This window comes from Acanthaster planci, linkage group LG04 (assembly GCF_054643075.1).
Source record: "Acanthaster planci isolate LZ-2023a linkage group LG04, COTS_SCS, whole genome shotgun sequence".
Taxonomy (NCBI): Eukaryota; Metazoa; Echinodermata; class Asteroidea; order Valvatida; family Acanthasteridae; genus Acanthaster; species Acanthaster planci.
Genome location: NC_141780.1, coordinates 13,386,982 through 13,412,708, shown reverse-complemented (window position 1 = coordinate 13,412,708; position 25,727 = coordinate 13,386,982). Strand labels below are relative to the sequence as shown.

The 25,727-nt window shown below is 40.5% G+C and overlaps 3 protein-coding genes across 4 annotated transcripts; 1 reads left to right on the top strand and 2 right to left on the bottom strand.

Moving 5' to 3' along the window:
- Positions 1–214: 214 nt before the first annotated feature.
- Positions 215–15,277, top strand: LOC110985628 (protein cereblon-like). The gene is made up of 10 exons (XM_022246776.2): positions 215–374; positions 1,079–1,212; positions 2,130–2,338; positions 2,793–2,957; positions 4,006–4,231; positions 7,694–7,781; positions 8,541–8,656; positions 9,545–9,606; positions 10,808–10,939; positions 11,760–15,277. The coding sequence occupies exons 1-10, from the start codon at positions 245–247 to the stop codon at positions 11,926–11,928; spliced, it is 1,431 nt and encodes a 476-aa protein (XP_022102468.2). The 5' UTR covers positions 215–244; the 3' UTR covers positions 11,929–15,277.
- LOC110985629 (uncharacterized) lies at positions 14,931–17,867 on the bottom strand. The gene has a single exon (XM_087135557.1). It carries the CDS (start codon positions 17,849–17,851, stop codon positions 16,802–16,804), a length of 1,050 nt encoding a protein of 349 aa, XP_086991683.1. The 5' UTR covers positions 17,852–17,867; the 3' UTR covers positions 14,931–16,801.
- Positions 17,868–17,974: 107 nt separating this feature from the next.
- Positions 17,975–25,483, bottom strand: LOC110985627 (uncharacterized). 2 transcript variants are annotated; one of them, XM_022246774.2, is made up of 2 exons: positions 25,430–25,483; positions 17,975–22,894 (listed from the first exon to the last, which is right to left on the bottom strand). In XM_022246774.2, the coding sequence occupies exon 2, from the start codon at positions 22,795–22,797 to the stop codon at positions 21,742–21,744; it is 1,056 nt and encodes a 351-aa protein (XP_022102466.2). In that variant the 5' UTR covers positions 22,798–22,894; positions 25,430–25,483; the 3' UTR covers positions 17,975–21,741. The 2 variants fall into 2 exon arrangements, with proteins under 2 accessions (XP_022102466.2, XP_022102467.2); XM_022246775.2 differs by lacking the exon at positions 25,430–25,483 and adding an exon at positions 25,398–25,418.
- Positions 25,484–25,727: the final 244 nt, after the last annotated feature.

The following is a 25,727-nucleotide window of genomic DNA, read 5'->3' as shown; positions in this document are numbered from 1 at the left end:
GTCGTTTTTCCATGATAAACTATTTCAGGATGTCGTCATCCAATTGTTTATACGATGTCGTCTTTCTATGATAAATTATCCCAGGATGTCGCCATCCAACTTTTACGGTGTTGTCATCTCGCAATAAATTACCTCAAGTTGTGAACATCTTGCATGTATCGTGCATGTCGTTATCCCGAGAAACAATGTCAGGATGTCAACATGTCAGATGGCACTTTCAGAGCTCCGTATGTAAACACCAGACATGGCCGACGACATGGACGAAGATGAGGAGCAGTTGTTACCGGTACATGAACTCGAAGAAGAGTTGAGCGAGGAGGAAAGTGGGAATAGCATGGGAGATCAAGAAGAGGCCGATTCTCCGGAAGAAGAAGGTTTTCAGGATCGTCATTCAGTTCTGTGTTAAGCGTAGTTTTTCCACACGTTCCGAATGTCCATCAGAGAGGCCTACATCATGTACATGTATCATGCCTATCCTGCCTATAATACCATAGCTATATAGCTTAGACATCACTCGGGCCTAATCAAGTTATTAATGACATAGGCCTACGCAAGTACAAGTCTCAACATTTAAAGGTGACCTTTCTTGAATATTTTGTAGATGCAGATACATGGACCGGTATCATCTGTGAAGTTCAAAGATAAAAGTGGTTTTTAATTAATCTTAACACTCCTCAGTCCTCCAACAGGTGAAGGATTGAGGAGTGTTAGGGTTAAACCACTCATTGTTGTTTTGTTTTGCTACAAAATATGCAGAAATGTGTGTTTGCTTTGGAAGGGACCGGTACAATGTACCTGTAGAAGACTACATGTACACCCTTATAGTAACTAATCTTGATTAAGGAAAAAAAATAATCTGATATAAAGTGATAAAAAAATTGCCAACCCTGAATTAAATCTTATAACATTATTTTGGTTAGTATACATTGTTGATAATTTATTCTGGTTTATTGTCAGTGTAAAATCTAAAAGTATAAATATGTTTGATGTGTGTGTGTACATGTACATTTATATGTGCAGCATTTAAATGAGTAATTTTGTTGTCTTTTTCTGTGTCAATTTGATGACCATTTCACAGAAGAGGAGGATCATCTTCATGTAGGTTTTTTGCGTCGTCTTCACCTGCGTATCAGAAGCAGACGGGACCATGATCGAGTAGAGAAACGCCCTACCAAGATAACCTATGACCCCTCACTTCCAACTGCCCACTCTGTAAGTTTAGGCTGTAAGGGTTAAGTTGGACAGCTGTTTGATGTTTTGTTGCACTTCCCACCACCCCCATCCCCACCCCCATCTCCATCCCCATCCCTATCCCCCTTGTTGGTACTGTAGTTAATTATTTAATTTTCTTTGCTTCCTGGACTATTTAGCTAGTTGTTTTTTCTGAAAGCACCAGAGATACAATATACCGTATAGTGTGAGAATACCTTTAGTATACTTATTAAGTATGATCAAATGTAACGTGTGTTAGATAATAGCAACATTACGCTAAGTTCTCAATTTCTAATCCACATACCGTTGGTTTAGCCAGAATAGTAGAATAAATTGAACAAGCCCTGAAAGGGCCAATTTTTGCCATTTTTACGGTAGTTTTGGCATCAAACGTTAAAACTGGTCACTAAAGAAAGTTAAAGAAAGTTTGTATTTTTGTGTGGGATTGGCGCAGTTTAGGGACTGTTGTCATCCTGCTGAGCATTATGAAAATTCCAGCTGAGAACCACTCAAAAGTGCAGTACATGTAAATTACTTGCATCATTGGAATTTAATGGTCTTCTTTGCCAATAGTAGTGGTAGTAAAAAAATGGGAAGAACTACAACATTGTGTTTGTACTGGATAATTACACGTAGAATTTTGCCCGTGGCCCATACACATTTAGATTTTTGAGCTGAAAGTTTGCAGTGGCTGAATTAAATACATGTACCTAATTACAGCAGATGTAACATGTACCGGTATGTAGGGGAGTATTACATACACAGTACTGTTAGATCTAACGTTTAGTACATGAACATGTACAGTGTAACACCACAGTACTGTAATGTACATGTAATGCCACATCACTGAAATGCATGCATGTGTACATTGTGTACTTCATTCTGATCTCTCTCATTCTTCCTACATGTACATGCAGTACCTTGGCTCTGACCTGGAGGAATACAGTGGTCGGACAGTCCTTGATGAAGACACTTTCATCTCGCTGCCCCTCCTGCACCTTCCAGGGGTCATCTTGTTGCCTGGCCAAACACTGCCCCTCCATCTCTTCAATCAGAGGATCATCTCCATGATGAAACACGTCATACAGAACAACAGGACATTTGGAATGGTACATGATACTCAAAGGTACACTGTACCCATCTACTGGTGTAATATGCACATTAGCAGTTACATGTACATGTATCAAACTGGCCTAATCCTAACCCTAACCCTGAGAGACCCAACATACTGCAGCAGGTGTATGCATGCTTTGCTTCACTGGGCAGTCAACAGCTGCCTAACACACTACACATAGCTGTATTGAGATAATGAGAGCTGCTCCCATTGAACAATATCAACATTGGATCTTGTGCTGTTTGGCCTTGGGGGAGAGTTGACCTGTTGTACCTGTATCTAAATACATTATGTAGGCAAGCCAAAGTTTAGACAGACTGAGTCATCTGGCAGGGTTTCTAAATAGCCAAAATACCCCAGAAGGCCAAGGCTGATCGAATAGTTAGGATGTTTAAGGCACTGTCATGACTGTAGAGTTATGAAACACTTTCTACAAGACCCCTTTTCTTTCTGTCTTGATGGTTAGTCATGACATGAGGACTGGTGTGGAGGGGAGCATGTCAGCCATTGGAACAACGGCTGAAATCTTCAGTGCCAAGGAAGAGGAAGACAGCGGCGTGGAGACGATGAGGGTGAAGGCAATGGGAAGACAGAGGTTCCAAGTCATGGATACAAGGCGGCAAACCGATGGGTGCGATGTACATGTAGCATTTTTGTCATCTTTCTGCAATTGTTCACACATATGACGTTTACCTGTGAGGACGACCCTGATATACATGTACTCTTATAAATTATTTAGATGTTTAAGCTTATGCTTAGGTACGTAGTGAGATTTGCATATTGCGTCTTTAATAAGTCAAGGAAACATCTTCTACCCAACAGCCATGGCAAATATATCACCACAGGTTCTCAAGGTCTTATCTGATCCAAGCCGTCAGGAACTTGCTGAATGCTTTCTTAGGTTTATGTGTGTTTGGTTGGAATGAAATGAGCATTTGGGCCCAAGTCGCATGGTCTCTGTGTGCCCTGGGCATCCAAAGGAAGTGATTCCCACCAGCCTATCTCTTCTGTGCTGGTCAGGTGTTGCTTCAAACCAGGACCAATATCATCATCGGCAATAAGTAGGGTTTGGAGTAAAGATTAGTCAGTGAACAAAACTCTTTGTGAACTTATTACGGCTGTTAAAAGGTTCAGCTACCGTGATTTTATTGCAAGTGAACTATGGGTAATCAAACACCATGGTTTTGTTTCTACATCATCCTGTCAGAACTTCAACCACTTTGCTCAGGAAGACCTGTACCCATGATCTGGCTATCCAAATACACAGCACAATGAATCAGCTGAAATGTGAAGTGCTTGTGTTGACTCACCTCCATCTGAGGTTATCCCACTTAGAAAGCATAAGAAGGCTGTGGAGGTGGAGCGCGTTTTGATCTTCAACTTTGCAGCAGTGCATGGCCTGATGGGGTACATGTAACAAACATCGCTCCATGGGTGTGGATTGTGAGTGTTGAAAATGTGAGGTTGTGGTAGGGATGTGGTACAGCTGCTGATGAAATGACTTTTGCAAATCAGTATTTGTGGCATTTGGCTGTACACCTATCGAAAGTTATCCATTATTTCAAAGGTAAATATTTTTGCCTAAATGTATAACTGTTGGTAACGGTAAGTTAAAGTAGTTGAATGTAGTTAAAAGCATCTTCATCTCAATGTCATTTGCACATCTTCATTTCCGATAGGATCGTCGTCGGCACTGTCCGCATCATCACCGAGCCTGAGTTGCCCGGAGCCCTAGAGGGTGCCCAGCTGTCCTCCCGGAACCGACTGAGGCCTATACCCCTGCAGCTGCAGCAGCCCAGTGGCCCAGAAAAGGATGCAGCTTGGCTGCGGGAGAGGAGGAAGAGGCATCTGGGCGCAGCTAACTGGACCTGGCTGCCTCCCTGGGTCTATGAGATGTATGATGCGGTCAGTCCCAATTCATGTCGTTAACCTTAGTCGGCTGCCTGGACTAGTTTTTGTTGTGTTTCCTGGCTTTATGTAATGCTACTATTCTGTGTGACTTATCCATTGATGAAGGACATTCACATACATGTACACAGAACCTCAGTCAGGAAGAGAGCCCGGGAAATTTGCTCTACTTGCCCTGAAAATCTTGGGAAGCTTAATCTGCCCAGAGGCTGCTGAGTCCAAACTGAAAGTTTCACACACATGGCACTGCATGTGTATCAGGCGTATACAGTACAGGTCAGAATTTTAGCCGACACGCTAACACCATCAGTGAACCTGACACGCTGTTCAATGCACACTTTGCAGTTTTTACCGTGCATTGCTGGTCCAATGCACGATAAGCCTGACCCCAGACCTCATTTTCTCGGCACGGCTTTTGACCACAGACTGCAAAGGTGACTGACAATGTGTCACGCAGAGCCGTTGCTCCAGCTTCGTGTATGCATGTACACTGTACATACATGTACAGTACATGTTCATTGTACATGTACACGTACACTGTATGGCCAGCAGTGCACTGAATAAGTGAAATTACGTACATGTAGCGCCTGGCAGGCAAGATGACTGTCTTGAAGTATCGAAATGTGTTTCATTATCACAGACATTTTCTTTTAGTTTTGGATCGCGAAAGTTGTTCAGTCGGATTACATCTGGAAAATGTCAAATTTCAGTTAAACTGGCCAGTAGTCCACTGTGTGTGTTTAGCTACTACAAAACTTTCTCCCAAACGTAAACTTAAAATTTTAAACTCACGGGATCAATTGGAGTGACGACAATACTTTTCCTGCTGGTTCTAATGCTAAATCGGTTGTAAACAATTCCCGATTGCCTGAGAAACTTTTTTTGCAGATAAACAATAAACACAAAAGAAATCCATTCCTCAGCCAGAACTATTATAACAAGCTGATTTTACAATGAAGTATTTTTATTTTATGGAAATTTAGTTCATGTCTCACGATTCCAGTAAATTTAAAAAAATACCCACTGAACTTGCGTAAATTTTAACTTGACTTTTTCATTTGCTGCAACATGTGCCGCGACCATGCCGCGACCAAGCAATCACGGAACTACAACCACCCCAGAACTTTCATCACAACCACCAATCATAAATCAAAACAATTTTATTGCATATTTATTTTAATACAGCACCACCAACTGCAAAGCTACAGCCCTTTCACATCATCCAACATGCACATTTATGAAGTTCACGTGGGTGCTACTCTGTCAGTTGTGTGCAGCCGGTGCATGCACGTCGCTAGTGCAGACCCGACTTCCTTTCATTTCGGTGTGATCTTTGCCGTTTAGTTTGGTCCTAATATTGTCACAATCAGCGTGATTTTTTAGGTGGGTTTTCCAGTGCAAAGGTTGAAAACTGATGGGAAAAATTCCACCCCACATCAAATTTATATTCTCGTGATTTTGAACACACTGAGCCCAAGTACGGCTACAATCTATGTGTATGCTAGAATCGTCACCGTGGGGGCTGTCTTGACTAAAATTTGGCTAGCGGACCGGCAAGGTCAAACCCCGTTTATATTTTGTAGATTTCTTACAAAATAGTTTTCTCTAATTTAGGAAATGTTTTGTCATAAAAACTGCTAGATACAATTGTCTTGGTTGAAAAATTGGCCAAACAAAATGCTTTATCTTCGAAAATGATTTTGTGATGCCTGCTGCATACAAGTTAAACTACTGGCAACATTTCCATGGAATTTGAAGATACATGTAACTTGAGTTGCAGTCAAACTGAATACTTTCCGTCGTGAGAAACTAGGAAAATGACTGCTCCAGTCAACAAAGGCCTGGCAGTTCTGGGGTGTGCGTGTAGCGTGTGTATGTTTATACTTGGCAGATCAGATTGCGGTGTTGTTGTTCTCTGGTATGCAGGTGTTTTGTGTTTGCGGTTAACTCCTTTCGTGTCTTTTTGACTCGATACAGGCTGACACGCTAAGCATATTTGCATGTCGGCTAAAATTCTGACCTGTACTGCATATATAAGAACACCCCTGTGCATTGTAATGTTCATGTTTGCATGCTATGCCTTTGTGTAGTTGAATGCATGTCCATTTCCACTCATTAACCCTAAAAGTCCTCAATTCTTTACCTGTTGGTGGACAGAGGACTGTAAAAGTTAAGCTTTTGCTGACACTTTTCACAGGAACAATTCCTCTGGACATGGTTCTTGGGTTGAACTGAGCTACATGTACATTTGTTCATACCAATACATGCATGGGGAAAACGATACTTAGCGGCCAGCATGTGAATCTGTGTCCAATTTTGGCGCTTGGGTATAGCAAGGGCTACCCAGATGACTAAAAAAGCAGGGGTGATGCTAGTTTTGTTGACTGGCCACTGGTATGGGAGTTTTGACAGGAGTACCAGTGTTGGAGGGAACAGTTTTACCATTCAAGGTCACTGAGCCTTTAGCATCTGTGTTGTATGTGTAGTTTGAACCTTTTCTGAGACCTCAAGAGGTGTGAGGAGATTAGGCTCCGAGTGCATTGATTCTGAGTGCAGAAACAGTCTTGATTGGTTGATGTTCAAGCAGTTTGTTAAAGTTACATGTAGTATTTAAAATGGAAAAGTGATGTTTAACTTGGTCCCAACAAGGCACATGCACCCAAAAGTTATCAATGAAATTTTACCATTAAAATCACCTGTCAACTTGAGGGTGAATATTACACAAACATTTGTGACCCAGCATCCTAAAACCAGGCTGAAGTCAGTATTTGTGATGTTGGACAATTCTTTGCTTTCAGCTTATTTTTACACTTTAAAGTGATCCATGTAAAATCGAACTGTCTGCCGTAAGCTTCTTACGGGTAGTGATAGCTGTAAAACGCAAATGAAAATCTGAACAGTGGAAGTTCCACTATTTCAGGGTTATGAAGTGTGCTATTTTGTCCATCACTGTTAATCACTGTAATGACTAACTGACTCATTTGTCCCTGAAACTATAACGAATTGATAGAAAAGTAATAAGATCACAAAAAGTCTCAAAAGTCTTTTGGTTGGTGAAAGGGGTGGATGGGGTCTCCTTTATTTCTTCATTGGTCATATAGTAGAAATTGCAGGTGTTATCTATGGGTCTTTGAAACCAGATATTAAAAACATAAATCAAAGCCTTTTTGGAACAGAACTCTAAACGTTTCAGTGCCATAGGTGGACTGGGACTTTGTTAACCCACTGTGCACCCCCCCTCCCCACTCGCCCATGTAACCGGAACTAATATTTTGGGTTTTCATTCCAAAACCTTGGCAAACTCCAGATCCTCCTGATTAAGCCATGGCATTTTAAAGAAAACAAGCAAACATTGTTTCTCATTCAATACTTTGCTTTGGGTTCAGTTACTGTCACCTGAGTAAGATCCGATTGCCAGCGTTGCACCTTGTGAAAATGTTGAATGTCTTTAATCAACAGGAAGTTCTGATGCTTCACATCAAAGCTGAGCTGAGGAGTTGGTACGAGGACTCGGTCAAATTCCACACCCTGCCATCCAATCCTTCTGGTAGATATGTACAGCCCTGATGCATGATTTATCACTAAAGACTAGTGCAGCCATGTTTCACTGGACATATCCATTGCCCCTTTCGATTGCGGAAAGTGATGTTGGATTTTGAAGAGAGTGACTGTCACAAAACAGTGGCTCCATACTAGTTACAAGGCTTACTGACTGGGGACGTTGCAAATGACCAGCATTACCGTGGTTACCAGATTTAATGTGGTGTTCCCTCCCCTCTTTGCTGATGTTCGCCTTCGTAGCGTTTGCAGTTGAATGTGTTTGAGCTCAAAAGGCATCACTAGTTTTTGCTCTTAAGTTATTTCCTGTGCCTAACAAGTTTTGTGCTGAACAGTTTCATGACATCGGCCCCATTGAAGTCAGCTTTCTCATTTCCAATCTGCCCCAACCTCCGAGCAGAAGCACCCCCTCATCGGTTGAATAGAGCTATGTTGGTTGGTAGTGTTCATTTTGTTGGTAGCGATGCGGCTGTAACGCTTGAGTTTCATAGTCGTTCGTGAACCAGTGATATGCAGTCACTACCAAAGGAGCCTTCGTTGCTAGGAAAATTGCACCCTCTCTTGGTCCAGCTCAGGGCCTGTAATACTTTTATGCCCACATCTTGTCACAGCACTGCACATAAGTCCTAAACTTGACCTATTCTGTTTTGAAATGTCTTAAAATGGTATCAAGTCAAATGAGATTCAGTTGACAGAAGACAAAACCTCAAAGGGACTTCATTGGGTCCATGACGCACACTGATTGCAGGTTTCTCCTTCTGGGTGGCAAGTAACCTACCACTGAACGACACACAACGGCTGAAGCTATTGGAGATCAACTGCCCGGTGCAGAGGCTACGGCTTGAGCTGGACACACTGCGCAAGGTGCGGTAGATAATATCCTGATCCGTTCAGTTGAACCCATATCAGATACTCTTGTTTGGTTGAATACAATACAAATGTATGGGAGCAAGAAAATAATGTACATAGTTTATGTGTTTGGTATTTTGCCAAAGATTTTTCTAGTCTGATAATTTTTTAAGTTGCATCTTCATTGCTTTAAGCTGTTTTTATCAATGATTTCCCCAACCTGTGCACCATGCAGTAAATGTGAGACCTCTTACCTCTTAGTATTCGTAACTGCAACTCCCTGCAACAGTTCAAATGTAAACTGAAATCTCATCTGTTTCCACTCTAGGTTTGGGTCATTTGCTCCCACTAATTTTGTCTTGCACCTGGTTTACTTTCCTGCAGTTGCTTTTTTCACAGTGCATTGTAACCTTCGGAAAAATGCGCTTTATAAATATTATTATTATTATATCATATTTCCGTATACAAAATAGCATTTCTTCATTTTCAAAAATGTCTTTACAAGTCATTGTAAATAGGTGTATTTTGGAATACTGTGTTTTCTGTTGTGTTTAGCTTCATGTAGGCTTCGAAAAATACATTTTCAATTGAGGATCTCACATTCTTTGGCCCAGGGTTTTTTTTATGCATAATTTTTTCTGGATGGATGAATTTCACTGATCCATTGTCAAATTCCTGCTACTGGGTAGGTTCACCGGGGTATTTACAAATGAATCTCTAAAAATATCTGACTCAGAGATTTCATAATTCATGCAAGACTGTTGCATCTTACTCATTGTACACTTCCACTGTGCTGCCTGATCCATCAAAAGAATGTCAAGTTTAACAATACCAAATGCCTTGAATTTGTCAGAGTGCAAAGTTTCTTCTATTTATTTCTGGTTTGTATTGTGTTTGATGCAGTGTACAATGCTGAACTGTACCAGATGTGGTCTGGATATTGCAAACAAGAGTGACGTTTTCAGGTGAGTCCCACTTATAAGTTTATTTACAAGACACATTTGCTTGGAACATTCCCAAGTCCTACAAAATCCTCCAGCTTCCTGGTGGATGTTGAAAGATCGAGGCAGAATGAACTGCACAGCACTTCCGACTCATCATTAGTGAAGCAGACAACTAGAATCTAGCCAAGGTAATGTAAGAAGTTTCCGTGTACCAGTATATTCATTAGGTTTCACCTTGTTTCAAATAACATATTTCCTCGATTAACAAGCTATAGTGGTTCAATTACAAATAACAGTGTATTACAAGATGAATCTTTTTTAAAAGTATCAAATATAATGCACTATAAAGATATATTCAATAACACTTTAACCACTACCAGCCGGGGACTCCAAAATCGGAGCCGTATGGTTTATATGTGTGGCCGGGGTCTCCGAACTCGGACAAAGGAAACAGGGCCCTGTAACAAAAGACCATACTCCGAACGTAAGACCAGGTTGCTGGGCATTACCGGCATTTTTCACTCTCAAAAGTAGCAATAATCCAGCGTTGTTTTGAAACCGTTTACCGGGGTTTGGGGCATTGAGAGCAAGCAGATTACCACCGGGGACAAAAGCGCTCCACCACCGCAGCGATGAGCCACACAGCACCGCTGCACGCTAATCTGGCCCCTATTGAAAAGAGGTCAGCAGTGCACTGAGCCAGGTTCGTGAACAAAAGACAGTTGAATAACACCGCACAATCTGGGCTCTGTTTACCATGTTTACAAGGCTGCAGGCCTGGCTGAAATACTCGGGCGTCAATGAAGGTTACCTGTCAACTTAGAGTAGTGCCTAAAGATTACTTTGTGCGGCTATAAACGACCTTTAAATGGAATGATGAATTTTTGAAGGATTTTGAAAATGGAAAAAATGATAGTCATGCCGGCCCAGCATCATCAACATTGAAAAATGCCCCGGCACAAAGTGGTTAATGTTACACATTCAATAACAATAATGTTTTCAAATTGTGGCTTCTATTTGAATTGCGTTTCTTACTAACTTTAAGATTAGGTATTTACCTGTGCAGAGCAATGTTGTGGAAAATGATGTAACTAATTGATCATTGAAAGACTGTGCGAAGAAAATGAATATTCTCACTTTCAGACCACACTACATTTGTTGTCTAGATGACCGTCAGTAATACTGGGAGTATTATGGCATGTAACTCTGATTGTACCTGCAGCATGTCTCTTGATGGTCCAATGGCGGCCTATGTGAACCCAGCAGGTTATGTACATGACACCCTGACCCTATACCGCGCTCACAACCTGAATCTGGTCGGGAGACCATCACAGGAAAATAGCTGGTTTCCTGGGTGAGTTTGTTGGTGCATAATCCCATGTCGAAAGTTTAGTCTCAAAGTAATGGAGTTTATGTTTTAACAGAGCCGTTCTGAATGTGGTCTTGGGTCTTGCTCTTTTCTGAAGCTCACACATGTACTTCTCATAAAGCTGTGATAAGCACTCACAGCACGGCCAGAGTCCCTGGTGACAGCTAGTGCAGTCAAATGGAAACACTTCAGTGAATTTGTTTGAAATTTGACTTTGTTAACTTTGTCAACTGCTGCATTGAGACACACATATAGTTGTTGGCCCACATTTTTAGTTTTTGGTCAGAAAGTGATAGAAACCCCTGACATATCCTCACTTTTTCCTTTCTCGCATACTGTCAGCACTGGTAAGAGTTGTAAAGGAACTGTACGTATGTGCAGCCAAAACCAAAATTTGTTTTCTGTGGGGGGAGGGACTTATTTTAGGGGCCCTGAGTTTGAAAGGAAAAAAGGAAACCCATATCTAAACAAGATAGAGGACAGTCTGGATTTCCCCGGCAAACATACCTTTTTGGGAAATACCTGTACTACCCAGATTCTGATAATTTGCATTTAAAGATGGGTTTCCTTTTTTTGCGGCACCCATAACCTTTTGTGGCCTTTCTGAGGGGTGAGGGCACATTTTTGGGATTTTTACACACTTGGCAGGATATGAAATTGACCCCAAAACCACCTTTCTCTCACTATTTAAAAAAAAAATTTCTGCTTCTCTTTTAGGGAAGCCATTGTCCCAATTTGTGATCCTCCCGGATTAGCCTTCATATCAAGCTAATTTGGGCTTTGCTTTGATTTGTGTCTCTCCCAGCTATGCGTGGACCATCCTGCAATGCCGACACTGCGATGGTCACATGGGCTGGAAGTTCACAGCCGCCAAGCGCAAACTGAAGCCAGAGATGTTTTGGGGTCTGACCAGGTCAGCGGTGCAGCCAGGCTTCAAGGAGGCCTCGCAGGAGCGGGAGATGCCTCTGATCTGATGCAAGCCCATCTGTGTCCATATCTCTGCTCAGTTGAGTTCAGTAAAGTCATGTTTTGATGGACGCACAAGTCTCCTAATGAATAACAGGCATGACGGCTATTTGCTTCATCTGCAAGTGGCTGCTCGATGAACGCTACGCAGCAAGCCAACAGTAGAACCTACTGTGGGAGCCTGCATTGTACATGCATAGTAGTGAAAAGACCACGTCTAAAATGAAGCCATCCTATGGCTAATTGAAAAACCAGTAATTGCTATCTGTCTGTGAAAACCAACTACCGTAGTTACTTGGAGGGGACTCTGCTGAATTCCAGCTTGGAGACTGCTGAATCTTACACAGTCCGAACTCTAAATCTAGAATCTTCCTGCTCATATCAACAAAAGCTAACAAAAATAACCTGTCAAATATCTTTGGCTTCAGCAAGGTAGTTCTTACACTCATCTGTGATCTCGATTCATGTAAGTTTCCTTGTACCAAAAGTGCTGATTTCCTTGTAAACTTAAGTGACTTTCTGATGAAATGTTTTACCCATACTGACAACGTTCACAACTTGATTCATCAAAAGTACAGAAACCTGAAGTGTCTCTTTATCAGACATGTCAGCCAGGTGTCTATTTTTTCTGCTACATTTTTAACATGTGATTCACTGTTTATGGTCACTTTCTTAAGGAAATATTTAATATAGTATACTCGGTATAGGCTTTTGTACATGAACAAATCATTTGAGTGATAGTCGCAGCAAGGCATCAATTTGTGTTAACCGAGATTTCACTTACCACGCTTAATGAAGACATACAGCATATCAGTGTTCTAAAGCTCACTTTAAATATTGTAAATTTGACACAAGTAATTTACACTTCACACCCCCTTGAGATACAACGGTGCAGATGGCTTTGCAAAGGTTGAAAGCATAGTGTACCGTAGCCACAAATATATGACAGTTCTTGGTTACATTTCACTAGGATGTATATGAATTGTTTCTTGGAAGGTTTTGATGCATCAGTAATTTAGCACTATTCTTCTGTCAAGAAGAAAGTTCAAATTACTGTTCATTATCTTTTATACAATTTACAGGTATACTGTACATGTACACTATACAAATGCCAAACTGAAAGAGGCAAATGAATTGGCTGCTTGAGACTACTGAAGAAAATGATGTACATGTACCATCAGCAGCTTTCCTGAGCTGCATAAGTCTGTCATAACATGTACATGTTCTTGCATTATGTCAAATGATTTGTGTAGCTGTTAAGCACATTTATTTGGTACAGTCCCTAGAACAGTTCCTCACTTACTGGCCAAGTTCCACTGGTGACCCTTAGTCCACTGGTGGTTGATTTGTGACAAGTACCGAAGATAAATTTGTGCACAGGCTTGGCTGCCAGGCAGACCTGACCTCTTGATTAATTATAATTGGTCAGTGATTGAACTTTCGCCCAGAAGACATTTAAAGAGAAACCTCAACGGTGGAAGAAAATAAGAAATCTGGCCTTCGTTTACTTGGATCCCATTATATGTATCTATGCCACATAAACCCAATATTTTTGGTTTAAAAGAATCACTTTGAAGACCCGTTTCTGCCGAGTGCCATGGCTAGCTTTCATGAAAGGAGCGTGTCGTCATCGCTTCATTTACATCTCATGAATTCGGCCTTTCCAGGATTTTGTCGACGTAGCACCATGAAAACGGTTCTCCAGCTGGTGCATGTACGCACTGAGTGGGCACAGTCATGTCAGTGCACATAATTACACATAGTATAGTAACACGTGTGTAGTTACAGTTATACACTGTCCCAAGTACGAGGCGCAGAGACTTACTGCTTTGAACCCATTGTGCCCCGGAGCACCTCCGGGATCCCAATCGAGCTGACGATGGGCCACCTCTGGTGAACGTGGCGATGAAGGAGACAAAGATCATTTGATAAATATGGCTTGGTAGGTTCAGAGTGAAGGACAGATGTCTTCAATGTTTTTTATGTTGTTATTTTATTCTGAAAAAGTGTCAGGCTAGGCTGGCAGCTCACGGTGCTCATTTCCATGGTGGTACATGTACGTCATCAAAAAAGTAGTTCTGCCTGGTGCCACCAACGGTACAAATATGAAAGTTTTTGAAAACCAGCAGAATTGGTCCATATGTTTATCGCATTATTACTATTTATTCAGAAGTCACAGTGCCACTTTACAACTTATTACATAGATACCATGTGAGTATATTAAACTGTATTCCCAATTTTTTTTTCACCACCGTTGGGGTGGCGCTTTAAAAATAGGGACACAACGCTGCTTGAGAGCTCAGTTGCTAGAGTACCAATTCAGTGTGCCAGAGATCACTGGTGAAAATGTCATTTTTTTGTTCAGCCTAATTATTGTTCATACATGTAGTAATGCAATAAACTACGCAAAAGTCTCCAGCTAACAGATGTGCAAGTGCGGTTATACCCAAGCTATAACAACAAATATATGTCTCGAGAATGAGTTTCAGCATATGTACATGTAACCAATACATTGTATGACCCTTTAGATCTATTGTAAACAGATGTACATGTATTGTGCATGAAGGTACATACAGGTACACGAGTCTTTGATGAGTGCATGTTGCAATCGCTTGTGAAATCTGTGCTGAAACGATACTTTTTGTAAGTTGTTGCATTTGGTATGTTTGGTTGCTAATCTTACAAAGGCAGTTTAGTCAGCGGTTTGATGGTCACACAACTGTAGGTTTAGAATGTATGTACGTCAAGTTGTTTGTGAAATCCCAGCAAGAATATTGTTAGAGAATTCTGACGCCACTCAGAGTTTAATTAATTGAACTTGAGAAGGTCACTGACCTCAATTGAATTGCTGAATGACATTGGCAACAACAAATGTTGCCTGTAGCACAACAGAAAACAAAAATGAAACAATTACGGTACTTTGGCGTTTCGAATCAAACAGTTGCTCTTCGATGTGCCGAGTTTCCCAGTGATTTATCAGACCAGCAGTTAAAGTAACAAGAGGCAAGCATGGAAAACCACTGTACACTTTATCGTTAACGGTGAAACAAAACGATTATAGACATCAAGTCCATTATGTTCAAGTCTAGTGCTTAAATAACATGGTGGCTCTGTACTACTAAACATTTTTCTAGTATCCAACAACTATCAATGTTTGGTATCACTGCCTAACGCACTGCAAACTGGCTTACAATGAAATGGAATGATTTATAATACTGATTGCATGGAGTGAAACATTTATTTGTCCATGTACCATTTGTACAGGTAAATGAAACTGTTGAAAGTTCATACTACATGTAAGATGCAACCTAGGCTTAATGTTGTAAATGGCATGTAAATAAAACGATATAGTTTGAATTGTGTGTCTAAGAAAGCATGACCAGTGAATATGAAACAGTGCAGCTCCTGATCAGTTTCGTCAACATTTTACCCAATTTTCCCCTTGCATTTTTTTTTGGCCTTTGAGATGCACATCTTAGACTGCAACCAAAGATTTCAGGATTAAGCACTCTTGTGTGTTGTTTCAACTTACATGTATCTACCAGAAATTCAAAGCAAAAAAGTCACTGTCAAGTGGAGTGTAGAAGTTGCGTTTTGAGCTAAAAGGAGTACTGAAGATGCATACCGTATGAGTTCTGTCAACGTGTATTTTTAAACATTTTTCAAATACTGTAGCACCATCCTGCGTCCTCTGTGTACATGTAAGTGGAAAGCCTGCTGATCTTTAAGTCCCATCAGGTGGTTATTTCATGATTGATAAACAGTGGTGGAGACTGTTGTGTTGACTTTACATGAGAACATTACAGTTCAATGTGAGTTTCTTAAATCCTTGCTTTGCGGAGCATCCTCCAATTCATTTCAACATTTTCACTTCCCGAGACTGACCCTTGCTTCGCTGTAGAAAGTCTGTCACAGTGGAAGTCAGTCACACATTCTCAGGAATGCCAGGCTAATTCTTTGTTATAAATACAGATGCACCCTCCGGTTTATGCCATCTGGGGTCTTTACTGTTGATCCACACTGAGCGGTAGCAAGAGAGGACGTGTTTTTACATAAAACGGCAGTCGTTTTGTGGGAACTTAATGCATGAGCGGGCTGGTTTATGCACATTCTGCACAGGGTGCGCCGAGGGAAGCAATGTATCTTGGAATGTGCAGTCTATATGTGTGTGCACTGGGCTCATGCACATTTTCCTACTAGCCCATTTCTCCTTTGCCGGTGAAGGCGCACTTCTACTTGGGGTGGATAATGCATGAAGTCGTCTACTAGAGCCCATGGTATTGGCATGTACATGTATTTGTCTGACTGACCCAACATTGCACTTACCAGTACACACAGCAAGGACTAACACTTATTTGATTATTTTCATGTGGAACAACAGATCGCATGGTTTTACACAGCAGAATTCGTACATGTCCCTTTGGTGAGGAAAGACTCTGCACACACAACTTCATGTGATAGGCAAGTGAACCAACTTCTGAAATCATGGCTGGAATACATGTACAAGGTCTTTGCATACACAATATGGATGCGTGCACAAGGGAAACTCCCCACTAGCCCATTGCTTCTTCACCAGTGAGACGGTACATGTACGTGTACTGTATTTCTAGTCAGTGGTTTGGATTTGTCTGTTGTTTTAGAGGGTTTTTCCTCACTTAGAAGTGTTCCAGTATTTCTACTTGATTTAAATTACCCACATCAAGAGGTTAAGCGAGCTGGAGAAGTCTTAGAATAATGTTATCAAATCGTGATCTGTGAGGATTGAATAACAGTAGTTTTATAAGTGCATTTCCATGTCAGATTGGAGGTAAATTAAAGGCGTTTATACAATTTGCAATTTTCTGAATTGCCGAACCGTCAAATGAGATATCGATTCTTTGTTCAGATGAACTGGTAGTCCACATCATCGTTTATCAATAACCTTTTATCCCCAAGTGGCATCTCTGTTACAGGATTGTCTCTGGGGGTGGTATTGACCGCACCTTGGTCACTGTTCCATGCCCTGATCATCTTAATCTCCTGGTAAATGTCCATGACTCCCTTGATGATGCCCATCAGATTCTTGATGAGGAATGTTGAGATATCTATGTCCCGCCGTGCCCACAATACAAGTCGGATGCAGAGTAGCGGCAGGTTCACTAAGACAAGGTACAGGATGGAGTTGGTTACCAGGGCCAAGTCAAAGAGCTTGCTGTTTCTGGACTCAATGACACTAGAGGCAATGCGGAGTGCAAGAAGCGGTACGATGGGAAGCAAGAGGCACAGGGAGGAGAAGGTGTTGATGGCATTCTCCATGGCAGGTTCAAGCGAGTGATTGTCATAGACGGTGAAGAGAATGTCCAGGACCATGACAGAGTCCAGGATGTCAAGGCTGGCCGACGTGCCCAGGTGCCTCAGCAGGGACTTGTACTTCTCAGTGTGGCCCACCTCGTCCCGGCTGTAGGCTAGGAGGGGAAACATGATCCCAGCCAGGGACAAAACAATCTTGAAGGTAGTCGCCGAGCAGATGGGGCATGGTGGATGGGGGGTGCTGGATGGATGCAGGGTTCTCGTTGGATGCGGGGCGATGAGCTCCCTCCTGAATTCAAACAGCCTCTGGATCTTGGCCACGAGAACCGCTGAGTACACCAGCCAGTAGATGTAAGCAAATGACAGCTCTCGCATAACAACTCTCAACACTTGCTTCCAGCCTCGGACCTCCAGTTCTGGGGGCCTGGAGAAGTACAAGTACGACACGACCATGGCAGATATCCACGACAATGCCACTATGCTGTCCACAACTGGCCACATGTACAAACTCTGCTCTGGCACCGACTCATCGAGCTTCAGGATGATGACATCTAAAAAGGCAGACTGGATAATCAACAGCAGGACAGAGCTACTTTTGGCCATCACTGTCATTCCATTAGTGAAGTGTGTACACAGTGCCATGGCAGATTAGAACCAGGGATTCTGAAATAAGAAATATATGTACAGCTAGTCCATGTATCTGCATACATACATGAACATATACATGTACACGTACCTTTTGTACCAACTGGCTGGGTCAACATGTACATTTTTAACAGCTCTGCAATTCACATTTATTGTGTACACATTCCTATAATTCTCATCATCGAGCCTTGCTCATTAATAAGAGAACTGTTAATAAAAGATTTTTCTTGTAACAACGAAATTTTTAAGTCCCAATTCTCTATTCATTCATTTCATTCCTGATAATACAAGGTTCCCGTTGCATGTGTTTAAAACAAGGTACACATACATGTAATTAGCCAAGTTGAACCTCTTATTAACTGTACCCGGTACATAGTAGGCCTACATTACTTTCCTTAACTGTTCCTCTTCCCTTTGCTACAAATGACCCTTACCCCTGGTCAGCAAATGTCCTTTTTGCACAAGACCAGTACATATAGAGTATGCCCCAAGTGGGCAAAGTTGCATGAGCATGATGAACATACAACTGTGCATTTGCTGTAAAAAACAGTGCGTGAAATCATTCACTGTGCATACCTGTACATGTACCTTTCGCTCCTTTGATACCGTCTTTGTCCTGCTACACCAACAAGATAGGCTTATTAAACCAAAATGCATGCATAAACAGTCCATGTACATGGACTCTGCACACTGGTCAATTAACCTCTTGCTTTTGTGTACAGACCATACAGAGCGTACATGTACAGAGCCAGAATGGGATTACATCTAGCTCCCTGATTTTGCTGTAACAGTCCACTAAGCTGAAAGAATTCAAATCACAGGTGCAATATCGATAGTTACATTACATGTACATGTACATCATGTAAATTTACTACCACACAACAAATTACAAATGATGCACAACTACATGTATGAGTGATGTGTTGATCGAGCTCAATAAATATGATGCCGAGTCACCTTTGGTTGAATGGAAGTTCTCCATATACCAAACATGTATTTTCAGATCGAATGTTTACACTATACCATACTACTTACAGTAATTACAGCGAGCAAAGTTCATGCGAAGATTACACAAGTATTTGTGTACATGTACAGGTATACGGTACATGCATTGTACATGTACAAACACTGTAAATACATGTACATAAGTACATTTTGTAAAATGAAGAAAAATTAAATACATGTACAGTGTACATTACAATTAACGTACAGTATAAATTTAGATGAATAAGTACATGTACATGTAATATGATGTTACAATAAAAATATTACTGTCAAGAGTTACTTTAAAAATTGTTTAATAACAGAGTAAGAATTAAAACTGAGGTTTAACCAAATCAGCTTGAAAAGCAAAATTTAAAAAGAAATACACCCAAACACATGTACAATGTACATGTAAGTACATTTTATAATATGAACAAAATGTACATGTATATGTAAGTACATTTTGTAAAATAAACAAAATTATACATTACAATTAACGTATAAATATGAATAAGTACATGTACATGTACACGTACATATGTAAAATGATAAAATAAAATGGAAGAAGTGTCATGTGAAAAATGACCAATACTCATTAAAAACATAAAAGCAATGAAAAACATGTTCCACTTTTAATAAAGAATACAGAGTAATCACAACAGTCAAGTCAAATCTAGAAATTCAGAGAGACCATCATTGAACATCTGAATGCATGTACTTACATGTACATGTAATAAGAGCTTCTCTCACTGTGTTTGCCGTAATAATTCAATGTCACAACTGCATTTCCTGTGTCTTTCAAGTCAATTTTGATGTCAGTTTTTCCAAGAATGTCCAGTTACATTTGCAGGTAACTGTACATTCTCAAGAGTAAGACACTTTTCTGAATAGGGTGACGCCACAAGAGGGGATTAATTACATGTACACTGTACATGTAAATATCATAATTACACTGTACATGTGCATAATGGAGACTCTAGTTTTTTAAGTATGGGACACCACTGTACATGTACATGTATGTACACAGTACATGTACAACTTTCACTAGCATTATAAGCTGAACTCCTGATCAAAAAACACCACACAGGTACAAAGAATTTTGAAGGGCATACATGAACATGTAGAAGAGCAAAGGCTAAAACAGGAACTTACATGTTAGTACATGTACATGTTCACCCACTACGCATTATACATACATACATACACATGTAGTTTTCAGGTTTATTCCCTTTTATCAATGAAGTTTACAGCATACTGAATACCTTTATCAACTGATCAAGTAAACCACATGTACACAATGGGGGTGGTTAAAAATTTCAGCTCAATGAACACAAACAAACCTCTTTAATAATGTGTACATGTACATGTACAGTATGTCTTACATAAAAATTGCATAAAAAATCGAAAGGCAATTCAAGTACTATTTGCAGCCTTTACAGTGTAACTGTCAATAAATGTCCTCAATACCGTCAGCATTTCCTTGTATAAAAATGGGCTATTAAACTGAAATGCAACATACTGTACATGCATGTACATGTATATATGGCTTTGCACAATTTGCAGGACTTTTCACTGTATCGGTATACTTCATCATTTCTAATAAGTACATTTATAATAAGTACATTTGCACTGATATGCACACTTACCGGTACATGTAGAGCTACTGTGTACATGTACATTGTAGTATCACTTTTTGAAAAGGTACATGTACATGTACTGCTACCGCACACATCATGGTATATGCTAGTACAATATACATGTACTCATGTTGCCATAATGAGTCTGCATGGTTCACCTAAGGCGGGTATGTACAATATGCGTTGGGTGTGATTGGTCAATCACTGCTGTCGTTAATCCTTTCCGATCTTTGTCTGATCCATTGATCTCATTGCAAGATTTGTTGACACTTGTAATTCCACCATCAGCCAATTGCATTTCTGTTAAAATTTAGTTAACCAAAGTGTACATGTATTGTAAAAAGAAAAAAAAGTAAAATTGGAGATTCCATGTCCAAGATTGATCAATCACACCAAACATGCCAAATACATACATGTACCGGTACATGGACATAGATGCTTACATGTGATGGCTGTTGGTACATACACGTACATGGAGGCCTTTATAAGACTTAAGTGGACGCACTTAGCCCAAAAAGTTGCCATCAGTGCTGAAAGGAATACATACAGTGAATGTACAGCAGGCTACTAGTATTCCACCTACATGTATGTACATAAAATCGTTATTTGTTCTTAATAGTCAGTCTTACAGTCGGTCAGCGAGACCTATTTATTTTTGTGATGGTGACAAGTAAATATTGCCAACTGATGCATTAGAACTTGTCAGACATCTTAACTACCACAAGCAATTGCATTAATTAAATATAAGTTATGTACACGTACATATGTACATGCATGAGTCAACATTTAATTTCAGGTTCAAAGGTAACTCGGTGAACAAAAACAGTACTGGAAAATAAAATTTTGCCTTTTTTCTTGCTTTTTGTCTGTTGTAAAATGAAATTTTGCTTTCAGAACTGCTGATTGAATATATACATTGAAATTTCTGTTCAGACTACAGTAAAATAACACACATGTACGTGTACATTGGAATTTTGAAACAAAATTATACACTGCAGGCCTGCTTGTATATCTCAAATGTAGGCGTGTGTATGGCAGTTTGCATGACAAGTGATCCAGTACCATCACTCTCACTTTACCAAATGTACCGTACATGTACCTCGTATACATAAACATGTCTCATGTACAAGGCTGAGAACGCATCTGCGTCTGAAGTCCCACGGAGCCAATAATATGATCTCGAGCCTGCTCCCACATGTACATGTACACTGTACACGTTACATACATGTACAGGTACACATAAATATACCTGTACATGTTGCTTTGTCACACACGAACAACTGGTTCCATCTGAACTTCATCATTGTTCCCCTTCTTCTCCTTGGCTACCTCCCGCCTCCAGGCTACCAGCTCACGATAGATGTCAAGGCATCCCTTGCAGATGGCCAAGACGTTTTTGGTCAGGAATGTGGTGACGTCCACGTCGTGATGCACCCACAGGAACATCCGGATGATCAGCAGTGGGATGTTGACCAGGAAGAGGTAGAGGGCAGAGTTGAGCACCATCACCATGGGGAAGACCTTGTCAGTCTTGGCCGTGCCGCTGGAGGAGATGACCCGCAGGGCAACAAGTGGTAACACAGGCAGCAGGATGCAGATGGAGGCAAAGGTCCGGATGGTTCGGTCCAGAGTGAATGTCACCAACACACGACTGACGTTGACAAAGAGAATGTCCAGCAGCATGATGACATCCAGGAGGTCAATACTGGCAGCTGTGCCTATCTTCTCAATCAGGAGCTTGTATTTGGAGTTGTGGGCTTCATTGTGGTGGGCGTATGCCATCAGGGCAAAGATAACACCAGCCAAGGACAGAATGATCTTCAGCGAAGTGTTCGATCGCAGTGACTCCGTGCTTGACGTAAGTGCCTCGGCGAATTTTGCAGTAAATATGGCATTGATCTTCGCAACAAGGACGATGGCGTAGAAAAGCCATGAGACATAAGCGAACGGGAGCTCCTTCAGGGCGAGTATGATAAGCTGCTTTCCTGTGTACCCCTCAGTGGGCACTTTCTGCTGGTTTGGGTTGTGGAAAAATCGGTGCGACATTATCATGGCAATGATCCAGAAGATCACAATGAGTGCATCAAAGGCTATCCATATGTATCGTCCTACATCTGATGCACTGGTGTCCCACTGCACAATGACGTAATCCAGCAAAGTAGATTGAAGTATGAGAACAAAAATGCATGCCACCTTTGCAGTCAGTGACAGAATGCAAGCACATGACACTTTACAACCCATGCTGGCGAAGGCTGAGTTCACACAAGGGAAAAATACAAGTACATGTATGTATTCCAATGTCGATGTGTTTTGTTTGACCATCAAAGTTCCTGTGTCACAGCTTTTATTCCTTGGGCGACACTATCATAATCCAGGAACAGTGGTACATATGGCATGTATGGTACATCAGCAAGCATTCCTGCATGAGCAAAGAAAAAAAACGAACACCGTCTTTTAACACTTGAGGCCCCTGTCACATATCACAAAACAAAATTAAAGCCAGGAAAATGTCCAACATAATGACGATTTTGGCTCTTTCAGTAATCCTTAGCAAAGTACGTGTACATGTACATGTATGTGTACTGTACCATGTACTGTACAGTGTACATGTATGGTGTACATGTATGTGAACTTGTAAGTCTCCTGAAATTACATGTACATGACACTTTTATTACGAAAATGCTGAATATGAAATGACTCTTTTTCACAACATGCAAAATCAAAAGGCACAAAAATGCTCATAAGATGGCAAAATAAACATTAAAGGTATGGCAGGGTGAAGTACAGTACATGTACATGTGAGACCACTTTTCTGCTTGTCTTCTCAGTCTTCTCCAAATCTACTCTCCAGCTACTGTATTAATTGCTTATAGTCTTTTGAGACCTGTGAGGCATTTCTTTACAATGAATATTCAAAATCCAGGCTAAAGTAGAGCGACCTAACATGCTAGGTAAACGCAACGTAAAACTTCATGGTCTACATAGCCTACATGTACAATTGTACATGTAGGCCTATGCATGGAGGACGGAAAAGACTGTACATGTATTGGTAAGTATGCAGTAAGAGTACTTCCTACATGCTACAAATGCACATGTACATGTAAGTCTGGAATTGAACAATGCTTTTCTTAGTCTCAGATTCCATTTCGTGGCTTTTCAGCATTTCTGCAATGATACTTTTGCAACTGTAAAAACTTTCTAGTCCTGGAAGTAGGCCTATTGAGATGAAAAGAGTGAAGGCAATGACAGCTGTAGATGTGTGCCAGCATGCACTGCAACATTCTTTCCTAGTGGTCAGTAGGCCTACATACATGTACATGTGTGTACACGGTTCCTATATTATCATGGTACATGTAACTCTATTATTGCGGTATTGGTAATGTTGAATTTTGCATTGCGAGTGAGTTCCCAATCCGCAATATTCATCCAGGTTATCAATAACTTATGGCCCGAGGATAAGTTCTACATGTATTAATACAGAGTGAAAAAATTTGCAAGTTTTTGGAAGTTTTGATACAGTTAATAAAAGTTGTAGTTTTTCTGAAATTTATAAATGTTCATTCACCGTGTCTCTCATTACCTTCCGTCTATCTCTAAGTTATTTCTAATGCGGCCCTGCCCTTGGATATCCATTGTTGGGCTTCCATACAGTACATGTCAATTCCCAAATGGCCAATGGTGTCTAACATGTCTAAAGGCACATTTTAACTGTGAAAGTGCCCACGTTTTTTTTTGGAGTCAAAAGGGCTTCTGCGCTGAAAAAGTTTTTGTGTGCGTAAAGCGTGCCCCCAATCTCCATTACAATAGACTGGTATCAATCGTACTTTTACCCTAGTGTGGGACAATAAATAGGGAATAATTATGTCAACATTACTGTAGCAATTTTTTTGTTTTCTTATACAATTTGAAAAATTTGTAAAAGATTTCTAACATTAATTTTGAATAAAATAGTTCAGGTCTAAAGAGATGGTTATAACTCAAAAATTAAAACTCAGAAAGAAGACATGTATTTAAACAATTGTTTTAGACAATGATAAAACAATGAGTCCATCAAGACAAAAAAATTTACTATTCCCGAGGCAAAACACCAATTTAAATAATAAGATGAATGTCAAAGTTGTTGCTGCATTTAAGATTGGGGTAAAAAGTTCTGATGAAAAAAATAAAGTCATTCCTCATGTTCCTTGCCGGATTAATATGTGTAAGAGTAGGGTGACGCACTGCAATTTTTCCATCTCTTAGAAAAAAATGAGGCTTTCTTTTTTCCTGTGAAAACAAAATCATTCTTTATCCTTATTCATGAACAAAGTGCTTGAGGCCATCATAGAAACTTTCTCGATACTTCAATAGAGACACCATCTCCGCTGGCACACGGTGTGCACGCAGATTTTAAGAGCTATCATAGTGGGAATAACTTGAACCACAAACAAAATTTTATGAGTCAACAACAGAAAGGATAGGATAATTCAGGCATGTCGGGAAGGTCAGGACAGTCAGGAAGGTGAATGAGCAATCTTTATTTCGAATTGCTGCAGTAACCTACTTCAAGAACTCAAAGTCACTACTCCATCATATTTCATGACGGAGTAGTGACATTGAGTTCTCAAAGTAACAGTAACCCATCCTAATCTCACTGAGTCACTCTCACTCCCTCAGCCGTGTCAGCTCAGTCATGTCAGTCAAGCTTGGGCATTGTGATACATCATGGAGTAATTCCTCCATGGACACATGTATGATGTACATGTACGTAGGCCTAGTACTACTTTTAGTAGGGTGTGGCAATCATCATGATCGTTATCAGTGTAGGCCTAGTAACTGTAACATTCGACAACGGTTTAAAAAAAAATAGGACGAAACTATTACGAAGGGGTTCATAAACCATTCTGCATTAATTTGATATTATGTTGAAAACTGTAACGTACAATCCTGACAATGTACATGTACGTGTACTTACCAGGTCCACACTGAGCGCTGCTCCAACGCACTTTCTGCAGTAATTAACTTCAACCGATAGGTGGCGCGCTTTCAATTTGCCGATAGGACTAGACCATTGTAAGTTAGGTGATATATATGTCTATTTTTGTGTTGTCGTTGTTACTGTAATTATTTATTCAGCGTAAAACCTCTCAATGAAGGAAATTTTAATTAAATTTCAGCACATGATTAGGACAATGCTATAATCACCAGGAATTTTTGTTTTATCCTTAAAATCAATGACCAAAATTTACGTATAAACGTGTATAGATGACAAG

Excerpts from the sequence above, each read along its gene's own strand:
- LOC110985627 (XM_022246774.2), bottom strand. The coding sequence starts at position 22,797 with ATGGTCAAACAAAACACATCGACATTGGAATACATACATGTACTTGTA.
- LOC110985628 (XM_022246776.2), top strand. The coding sequence starts at position 245 with ATGGCCGACGACATGGACGAAGATGAGGAGCAGTTGTTACCGGTACAT. Across the intron at positions 375-1,078 it reads CGATTCTCCGGAAGAAGAAG|AAGAGGAGGATCATCTTCAT; the intron begins GTTTTCAGGATC and ends ACCATTTCACAG. Across the intron at positions 1,213-2,129 it reads CACTTCCAACTGCCCACTCT|TACCTTGGCTCTGACCTGGA; the intron begins GTAAGTTTAGGC and ends ATGTACATGCAG.
- LOC110985629 (XM_087135557.1), bottom strand. The coding sequence starts at position 17,851 with ATGGCACTGTGTACACACTTCACTAATGGAATGACAGTGATGGCCAAA.